This window comes from Salvelinus fontinalis, unplaced genomic scaffold, assembly GCF_029448725.1.
Source record: "Salvelinus fontinalis isolate EN_2023a unplaced genomic scaffold, ASM2944872v1 scaffold_2459, whole genome shotgun sequence".
Classification (NCBI taxonomy): Eukaryota; Metazoa; Chordata; class Actinopteri; order Salmoniformes; family Salmonidae; genus Salvelinus; species Salvelinus fontinalis.
Window position 1 is genome coordinate 1 of NW_026602668.1, and position 10690 is coordinate 10690.

General features: G+C 46.3%; 1 protein-coding gene across 1 annotated transcript; it reads left to right on the plus strand.

The window, feature by feature from the left end:
* Positions 1 to 1999: 1999 nt before the first annotated feature.
* LOC129850907 (neuronal acetylcholine receptor subunit non-alpha-3-like) lies at positions 2000 to 7117 on the plus strand. The gene is made up of 5 exons (XM_055917082.1): positions 2000 to 2472; positions 2817 to 3094; positions 3352 to 3542; positions 3865 to 4081; positions 4635 to 7117. The coding sequence occupies exons 1-5, from the start codon at positions 2052 to 2054 to the stop codon at positions 4776 to 4778; spliced, it is 1251 nt and encodes a 416-aa protein (XP_055773057.1). The 5' UTR covers positions 2000 to 2051; the 3' UTR covers positions 4779 to 7117.
* The last annotated feature ends 3573 nt before the right edge of the window (positions 7118 to 10690 follow it).

Consider the following 10690-nt stretch of genomic DNA (forward strand, 5'->3'; position numbering starts at 1 on the left):
CCCCTCCCCTCCCCAACACAGACAGAACTGCAGTCACCACAGACAGAATGTTTTCCCCTCCCCAATACAGACAGAACTGCAGTCACCACAGACAGAATGTTTTCCCCTCCCCAACACAGACAGAACTGCAGACACCACAGACAGAATGTTTTCCCCTCCCCAATACAGACAGAACTGCAGTCACCACAGACAGAATGTTTTCCTTTCCCCAACACAGACAGAACTGCAGTCACCACAGACAGAATGTTTTCCCCTCCCCAATACAGACAGAACTGCAGTCACCACAGACAGAATGTTTTCCCCTCCCCAATACAGACAGAATTGCAGTCACCACAGACAGAATGTTTTCCCCTCCCCAACACAGACAGAACTGCAGTCACCACAGACAGAATGTTTTACCCTCCCCAACACAGACAGAACTGCAGTCACCACAGACAGAATGTTTTCCCCTCCCCATACAGACAGAACTGCAGTCACCACAGACAGAATGTTTCCCCTCTCCAACACAGACAGAACTGCAGTCACCACAGACAGAATGTTTTCCCCTCCCCAATACAGACAGAACTGCAGTCACCACAGACAGAATGTTTTCCCCTCCCCAATACAGACAGAACTGCAGTCACCACAGACAGAACTGCAGTCACCACAGACAGAATGTTTTCCCCTCCCCAACACAGACAGAGCTGCAGACACCACAGACAGAATGTTTCCCCTCTCCAACACAGACAGAACTGTTGTCACCACAGACAGAATGTTTTCCCCTCCCCATACAGACAGGACTGCAGTCACCACAGACAGAATGTTTCCCCTCTCCAACACAGACAGAACTGTTGTCACCACAGACAGAATGTTTTCCCCTCCCCATACAGACAGGACTGCAGTCACCACAGACAGAATGTTTCCCCTCTCCAACACAGACAGAACTGCAGTCACCACAGACAGAATGTTTTCCCCTCCCCAACACAGACAGAGCTGCAGACACCACAGACAGAACTGCAGTCACCACAGACAGAATGTTTTCCCCTCCCCAACACAGACAGAGCTGCAGACACCACAGACAGAACTGCAGTCACCACAGATAGAATGTTTTCCCCTCCCCAATACAGACAGAACTGCAGTCACCACAGACAGAATGTTTTCCCCTCCCCAATACAGACAGAACTGCAGTCACCACAGACAGAATGTTTCCCCTCCCCAATACAGACAGAACTGCAGTCACCACAGACAGAATGTTTCCCCTCCCCAATACAGACAGAACTGCAGTCACCACAGACAGAATGTTTTCCCCTCCCCAACACAGACAGAACTGCAGTCACCACAGACAGAATGTTTCCCCTCCCCAATACAGACAGAAATGCAGTCACCACAGACAGAATGTTTTCCCGTCCCCAACACAGACAGAACTGCAGTCACCACAGACAGAACTGCAGTCACCACAGACAGAATGTTTTCCCGTCCCCAACACAGACAGAACTGCAGACACCACAGACAGAACTGCAGTCACCACAGACAAAATGTTTTCCCCTCTCCAACACAGACAGAACTGCAGTCACCACAGACAGAATGTTCCCCCCCCCCAATACAGACAGAACTGCAGTCACCACAGACAGAATGTTTCCCCCTCCCCAACACAGGCAAAACTGCAGACACCACAGTCAGAATGTTTTCCCCTCCCCAATACAGACAGAACTGCAGTCACCACAGACAGAATGTTTTCCCCTCCCCAACACAGACAGAACTGCAGTCACCACAGACAGAATGTTTTCCCCTCCCCAACACAGGCAGAACTGCAGTCACCACAGACAGAATGTTTTCCCCTCCCCAATACAGACAGAACTGCAGTCACCACAGACAGAATGTTTCCCCCTCCCCAACACAGGCAGAACTGCAGTCACCACAGACAGAATGTTTTCCCTCCCCAATACAGACAGAACTGCAGTCACCACAGACAGAATGTTTTCCCCTCCCCAACACAGGCAGAACTGCAGTCACCACAGACAGAATGTTTTCCCCTCCCCAACACAGACAGAACTGCAGTCACCACAGACAGAATGTTTTCCCCTCCCCAACACAGACAGAACTGCAGTCACCACAGACAGAATGTTTTCCCCTCCCCAATACAGACAGAACTGCAGTCACCACAGACAGAATGTTTTCCCCTCCCCAACACAGACAGAACTGCAGTCACCACAGACAGAATGTTTTCCCCTCCCCAACACAGACAGAACTGCAGTCACCACAGACAGAATGTTTTCCCCTCCCCAATACAGACAGAACTGCAGTCACCACAGACAGAATGTTTTCCCCTCCCCAACACAGACAGAACTGCAGTCACCACAGACAGAATGTTTTCCCCTCCCCAATACAGACAGAACTGCTCCATGAAGTTTGGCTCGTGGACCTACGACGGCAACATGGTCGACCTGGTCCTTCTCGACCACTACGTCGACCGTAAGGACTTCTTCGACAACGGTGTGTAGGAAAAACTCTCTTGAAGTAAAATGTCTTGCTACTCCAAAAGCTTCAGAAGTCAAGCAACAAGTTAATTGTTCTCACTACAATAATATCTCACGGTATACAGTGTATAGAGGGAAACGTAAGGCGGTTTCGTTACCAGTTAATACATGTCGGTTAGAGACGCCATTTCTTCAAGAAACAGCAGGGTGGTGGTAACTAACCCGGTTTGACAGTTAATGAAGACGTTAATCAGTATGACAGTGTCCTGTCTCTCTATGTCCAATGTGAATGTGGTCCAGTCACCCATTATCCAACAACATTAAAGATAACCTGCAATCACTGATCCAATTCCCTTACAGGTGAATGGGAGATCCTCAACGCCACCGGCGCCAAGGGCAGCCGGCGGGACGGTATCTACTGGTACCCCTTCGTTACCTACTCCTTCATCCTCAAGAGGCTTCCCTTGTTCTACACACTCTTCCTCATCATCCCCTGTCTCGGTCTGTCCTTCCTGACCGTGTTGGTGTTCTACCTCCCGTCTGATGAAGGAGAGAAGTTGTCTCTGTCCACGTCGGTCCTGGTGTCTCTCACCGTGTTCCTCCTCGTCATCGAAGAGATTATACCTTCCTCCTCCAAGGTCAGTGGAGGTCGCTGGGGACTGTCTGTCTGTCGAACGCTCTTCTATCACATTTTCAGACGTTTTAAACTACTTTGCCAAGCCGAGCTGTACTACAGGGTCGGCCATTGTTGTTGGTGCCGTACTGGAAATGACCATGTGACAAGAGAAAGGCAGTCCAGTACGGTTCAGGTTGGCCCTATAGTGGGAGTCAGTTATTGGTGAACTCTTTAGAGATGTGACATCATGAACATGTTATTTATGTATTTATCACCAAGGTGATCCCTCTGATTGGAGAGTACCTCCTCTTCATCATGATCTTCGTCACCTTCTCCATCATCGTCACGGTGTTTGTCATCAACGTCCACCACCGGTCCTCAGCCACCTACCACCCCATGGCCCCCTGGGTAAAAAACCTCTTCCTCCAGAGGCTACCCAGACTGCTTTGCATGAGGGGACACACTGACAGGTACACACACACACACCTACACACACACCTTCTCTTTTTTCCAGTTGATTACCAATAATTGATTGCATTGATCTTTTATGATTCAATTCAATAACAAATGAATAAAATCTGATTTTAGAAGATAAGATGAAAATATATTGAGGGAATATAACAACTGTAGATCAACCCTGATGTAAATACATAAAGAAGAATAACTAGATATGGTTGATATATGTTTTGTGATTCTCTTTCATTTAATGGAAAGAAAGAAAGAAAGAAAGAGAATTCCTGAATAATGAAAATTGTGATTGTAGTAATTATTTATAACTGGTGTAATTTCTAGGTACCACTACCCAGACATTGAGCTGCGTAGCCCAGAGCTGAAGCCCCGCGGAGGTCCAGGGAGGAGGGGGGCGTCGGGCCAGGGCCAAGCCCAGCAGAGAGGCCCTGTCGGGGGGAAGGAGGATGAGAACCATGCCTGGTTGGCCATGCTGGAGAAAGCCACCAGCTCAGTACGGTACATCAGCCGTCACATCAAGAAGGAACACTTTATCAGAGAGGTGGGAGTGTGTCTGTGTGACTGTCTGTTTCTATAGCTTTGAGTTTTCAGATGGGAAAAACATGTCTTGTTGTTGAGATCATTCTCTTTCTTTCTCCCCCTCCCTCCAACCCTCCCTCCAACCCTCTCTCTCTCACACACTCTCTCTCACGCTCTCTCTCTCTCACTCTCTCTTCCTCTTTTTCTCTCTCTCTTCCTCCTCCTCTTCCTCTCTCACTCCCCCCCTCTCTCCCTCTCCCTCCTCCCTCCTCCCTCCTCCCTCCTCCCTCCTCCCTCCTCCCTCCTCCCTCCCTCCAACCCCCTCTCTCTCTCTCTCTCTCTCTTTCTCTCTCTCTCTCTTCCTCCTCTCTCTTCCTCTCTCACTCCCCCCTCTCTCCCTCTCCCTCCTCCCTCCCTCCAACCCCCTCTCTCTCTCACACTTTCTCTCTCTCTCTTACTCTCTCTCTCACCCCTCTCCCCCCCCCCCCCTCTCTGTCTCTCTCTCTGTCTCTCTCTCTCTATCTCCCCCCTCTCTCTCTCTCTCTCTTTCTCTCCCCCCCTCCCTCTCCCTCCAGGTGGTGCAGGACTGGAAGTTTGTGGCTCAGGTGTTGGACAGGATCTTATTGTGGGTGTTCCTCACTGTCTCCATACTGGGTACCATCCTCATCTTCACTCCAGCCATCACGTTGTACCTGACCACCCCCCCCTTCAACACATAGACCCTGACCCCTACCCCCTACCCCCTACATCCTACAACATATAATCACTAGACCCTAACCCCTACACCCTACCCCCGACACCCTACAACACATAATCAGTAGACCCTAACCCCTACACCGTACCCCCTACACCCTGCATCACACAATCAGTAGACCCTAACCCCTACACCGTACCCCCTACACCCTGCAACACACAATCAGTAGACCCTACCCCCTACCCCCTACATCCTACAACACACAATCACTAGACCCTAACCCCTACACCCTACCCCCGACACCCTACAACACATAATCAGTAGACCCTAACCCCTACACCGTACCCCCTACACCCTGCAACACACAATCAGTAGACCCTAACCCCTACACCCTACCCCTACACCCTACAACACATAATCAGTAGACCCTAACCCCTACACCCTACCCCCTACACCCTACAACACACAATCAGTAGACCCTACCCCCTACACCCTACAACACATAATCAGTAGACCCTAACCCCTACACCAGGGCTGTCGGTCCTGGAGGCCCAAACACTTCTGGTTTTCATCCTCTCCTTCTAATAAGGGACTAGTTCAGACCTGGGACACCAGGTGAGTGCAACTGACTGGAATTGAACAGCCCTGCTCTACAGGGCTCTACTCCCTAACCCAGTGTTTCCCAATCCTGGTCCTAGGGACCCAGAAGGGTGCACATTGTGGATTTTGCCCAGCACCAACACACCTGATTCCACTAATCAGGTTTGTAGTGTGTTGGTGCCAGTAGTGTAAAGTACTTAGGTCAAAATAATGGTTGGTGCCAGTACCAGGATCAGGAAACACTGCCCTAACCCCCACATCCTACATCCTACACCCTACATCCTAACCCCTACATCCTAACCCCTACATCCTACACCCTACATCCTAACCCCTACATCCTACCATCCTCATCTCTTCAGATGTACCTTAGTGCCAGACATTGAAGATCCTGACCAAGTCCCCGACCACTGCTCTCAACACCTGCTAAGTACCTCACAGCCCCCCATCACCAAGACCTCCAAACCATATGCAACGGAGTTGGAATCACTACCTCTTCTATAGTGTGATTGGCTACGACGCTGGGGGTCAAGAGGGGGGTCATGTGTATTTACGAGGCAGAGGATCCCTGGTTGGTTGGAGCCCAGGGACATGGGAGGAAGCTACACTGTGACGCGTGTTACACAACTCCAGGCTTTACCCCAACTCTAGCCCCAGTCACCAACCCCTAACCCCTGACCCCTTACCCTAAAGGTCACACTCCAAATGTTCCTTTGGAAGAATCTAAGTCTATCGCGACCTCTTCACCCTTGAAGCCATAACCCCTAACCCCTAACCTCTAACCCCTAACCCCTAACCCCTATACTTGCAAGTGGAATTCAACTTCCTTGTCCTAAAATACACCACGTAATGTAATTATGACTACTGTACATCATCACTGATAGCCTGGATACCAGTCTGTTTGTGCTAACGTTCCACTCTGCGTCATGTCATGTTTGGCACATGACACCGAGTAGACGGAGTGGAATGTTAGCACAAAACAGATCTGGGTTTCAGGATACATTACTAAAGGACGTCACCTCCAAACTGTACAACACATAGTCACTTGTTTACGTAACTATATACAATGTAGCCTGAGTGCCAGTCTGTTTGTGCCATCACTCTAAATCCTCCTCACCCATAGTCATGCCAATTGGCTAGCCTGGTCCTAGATCTGTTTGTGCCATGAATCCAACTCAAGGAGTAGCACAAACAGATCTGGGACCAGGCACATATTGGCTTGCAGTGACGGTAGTGGAGTTGTCAAGAGCACAAACAGATCTGGGACCAGCCTAACTATAACGTGCACCTGTTGTTTAAACCCTTGGATTCAAGCCAAACACTTTGGTTTACAACTCAAAACTCCAAGCACTGTGACGCACATGTACATAGGACTATAAGCAATAACCAAGACACTGATATCTTATACCACATCTCTATGTTATTATTTGACTATATTTATGTCGGTTCACATTAGAAATGTACAAAGTCACCTGCCTGCTAAATGTTCTTACTCTTTCCTGTCGTCAGTCAGCACATACCAACGACACATTCGGGATTCTTCCTATGCACACACACACACACACACACACACACACACACACACACACACACACACACACACACACACACACACACACACACACACATTCTCTAACTCTCTTTCACATGTTGCAACTTGTTGTGTAATATTGTATTGGAAATAAACCTGGTCAATGTAAGGGTCTCATGTGTTTAACTAAATCCTATTAAACAACACAATGGCTGATCAACTATTTGATTGTAATGTTCCTTTCTCACCACAAGATGGCCACAGTTATCACGTTTTCATATTTTGACCAGCAGAGGGCAGCAAAGACAAAGGTAAGGAGTCTGTCCATTTATCGCTTAGTAAAGTTGGGACAGACAGTGGCACATTACTATGGTGTCTTTTTCTATGGTGTCTATTTCTATGATGGCTATTTCTATGATGGCTATTTCTATGTCTATTTCTATGATGGCTATTTCTATGATGGCTATTTCTATGATGGCTATTTCTATGATGGCTATTTCGTTGATGGCTATTTCGTTGATGTCTATTTCAATGATGGCTATTTCTATGATGGCTATTTCTATGATGGCTATTTCGTTGATGTCTATTTCTATGATGGCTATTTCTATGATGTCTATTTCAATGATGGCTATTTCTATGATGGCTATTTTTATGGTGTCTATTCCTATGATAGCTATTTCTATGATGGCTATTTCTATGATGTCTATTTCTATGATTGCTATTTCTATGATGGCTATTTCGTTTATGTCTATTTCTATGATGGCTATTTCTATGATGTCTATTTCAATGATGGCTATTTCTATGATGTCTATTTCAATGATGGCTATTTCTATGATGGCTATTTCTATGATGCCTATTTCTATGATGTCTATTTCTATGATGTCTATTTCTATGATGTCTATTTCTATGATGTCTATTTCTATGGTGTCTATTTCTATGGTGCCTATTTCTATGATGCCTATTTCTATGATGGCTATTTCTATTATGTCTATTTCTATGATGTCTATTTCTATGATGCCTATTTCTATGATGCCTATTTCTATGATGGCTATTTCTATGATGGCTATTTCTATGATGCCTATTTCTATGGTGTCTATTTCTATGATGTCTATTTCAATGATGGCTATTTCTATGATGGCTATTTTTATGGTGTCTATTCCTATGATAGCTATTTCTATGATGGCTATTTCTATGGTGTCTATTTCTATGATAGCTATTTCTATGATGGCTATTTCGTTTATGTCTATTTCTATGATGGCTATTTCTATGATGTCTATTTCAATGATGTCTATTTCTATGATGTCTATTTCAATGATGGCTATTTCTATGATGGCTATTTCTATGATGTCTATTTCTATGATGTCTATTTCTATGATGTCTATTTCTATGGTGTCTATTTCTATGGTGCCTATTTCTATGATGCCTATTTCTATGATGGCTATTTCTATTATGTCTATTTCTATGATGTCTATTTCTATGATGCCTATTTCTATGATGCCTATTTCTATGATGTCTATTTCTATGATGGCTATTTCTATGATGGCTATTTCTATGGTGTCTATTTCTATGCTGCCTATTTCTATGATGGCTATTTCTATGATGCCTATTTCTATGGTGTCTATTTCTATGATGCCTATTTCTATGATGTCTATTTCTATGATGGCTATTTCTATGATGTCTATTTCTATGATGTCTATTTCTATGATGGCTATTTCTATGATGGCTATTCCAATAGTGTCTTATCTGTATTCCTATTTCCATGAGTCATTGATCACCTTTTGGTCATAATATTTACACTGAGATGTTAGTTTGGGGGAATGTTTTACTTTTACAATACTATCTTCCGCATATTGAATGATTTGGGACTAACTGATAATTTTAAGTGTGTCGTGTTAATATGATAGAAGGAGGGACGGACTCCATCTTGTCTCTATCCCTCTGTCTCCTGTATCTGAGTAGTCTGACATCAACCTACTGTTTAATGTTCCATGCTGGAGATCTGAGCCATGGAGACAGGTGTGTGTGTGTGTGTGTGTGTGTGTGTGTGTGTGTGTGTGTGTGTGTGTGTGTGTGTGTGTGTGTGTGTGTGTGTGTGTGTGTGTGTGTGTGTGTGTGTGTGTGTGTGTGTGTGTGTGTGTGTGTGTGTTGTTATTCTTTAGCAGCACCTCTAGATATTCCTAGCTGTCAACCCCTCTTCCATAATTACGCGGCAGACGCCTCAGTCTTTCCAACAAAACTCATTGAAATTTCATAAACAACCTCTCTACAACGCTGTTCTACATAACTAGGCCTGGAGAAGGAATATACATATGACAGTTAGTCTGTTGTTTCAGGCTGGGATGTAGTTTGTTGCGTGTCATCCACAGTAACAATCCACCTGTGATAAAGAATCATGATCTGATACAGGAAGATATGCAGACCGAGACAGTCTGTCTACCTGTCTGTCTGCCTTTCTGTCTGATTGACTGCCTGCCTGTCTGTCTGCCTATCTGTCTGTCTGCCTGACTGTCTGTCTGTCTTTCTGTCGCTCTGTTTTTACTGTCTGTCCGTAGCACACACACACGCGCGGGTACACACACACCTTGTCACTGCTATAGACATGTTTATGACTGTCTGTGTTTCAGAGAGAGAGGGATTCTGAGCGAGCAGGTGTGGGTGGCAGCAGAGAAGTGATACTATTAGATGGTCCAGAAAGGCTGTCTTCAGGGTGAACAAGGTCAGTCTCATTTCAGTGTCACTGTCTGCAGTCTGCATGGCTCTGTGGTGACCTCGTCTCCAAGAGGTCTTTTCCAGGGCTTGAAAAATACATTTCTTTCCTCCATTCCTCTATTTTGCCTTTTGTGTGGATTGTGTGAAGTCTTTCGAGGTCCTGAAAAAGTCATTTATTTATTTTGCAATCATTTATACTGTATTTCACATAACATTGATCCTATTGAGATAACATTTTATTTTGAAGGGAGGCCTGCGCTGTCCAGATATTGTAGGAAATTCCCTTATTTTCCCTGATTGAACTCTTGTTTTAAGAGATCTTGAAATCTAAATGAAAGGCATGTCATTAACCATCCAGGCCACTCCTTAGAAGATGTCCCTACTTCTACAATAACATCCAGACAATCCACGTCAAGAAGAAGGTAGGTTGTACTGCGATAATGTACCGATCTGCTGACCTAACGGGGACAAAGTTCAAGAGGACGCGGCCGGTATACAAGTCCTAATAATGAGCCAACTCATCATGTACTGTAAGTCCTCTCCTCTCAAATCTCTCCTTTAACTCTTCAGTTCAGTCCCAAATGCAACCTTATTTGCTATAGTGCCTGGTCAAATGAAGTGCATTACATAGGGATTAGGGTGCAATATGGGATGTAGCCTCCGTCGGCCCAGCCGAGGGGGCGCTGATGTGATGCTAGGTGATGGCGAGCCGCTTGTACATGCAGGGTGAGACCAGACAGAACTGAAGCAGTGCACTTTTTACAGGCAGAGGAGAGACGAGGATGAACGCACCGCTGATGGTGAGAGACATTTGTGCAATACTTGTGGATGTAGACTGAGACAAGAGAAAGAAAGGGAAGAGGGAGAGGAAGGGAGGGAGGGAGACAGGGGGAGAGAGAGAGGGGGGAGAGAGAGAGGGAGTGAGAGAGGGGGGAGAGGGAGTGGGGGGAGAGAGAGAGGGGGGAGAGAGAGAGGGGGGAGAGAGAGAGGGGGGGAGAGGGAGTGGGGGGAGAGAGAGAGGGGGGAGAGAGGGAGTGAGAGAGGGGGGGAGAGAGAGAGGGAGTGAGAGAGGGGGGAGAGGGAGAGGGAGTGAGAGGGGG

Bases quoted from the DNA above. Each gene is read 5' to 3' on its own strand.
- LOC129850907 (XM_055917082.1), top strand. From the start codon at position 2,052: ATGTTTTCCCCTCCCCAACACAGACAGAACTGCAGTCACCACAGACAG. The intron at 3,543-3,864 runs GTACACACACAC...TGTAATTTCTAG, and splicing joins ATGAGGGGACACACTGACAG to GTACCACTACCCAGACATTG. The intron at 4,082-4,634 runs GTGGGAGTGTGT...CTCTCCCTCCAG, and splicing joins AGGAACACTTTATCAGAGAG to GTGGTGCAGGACTGGAAGTT.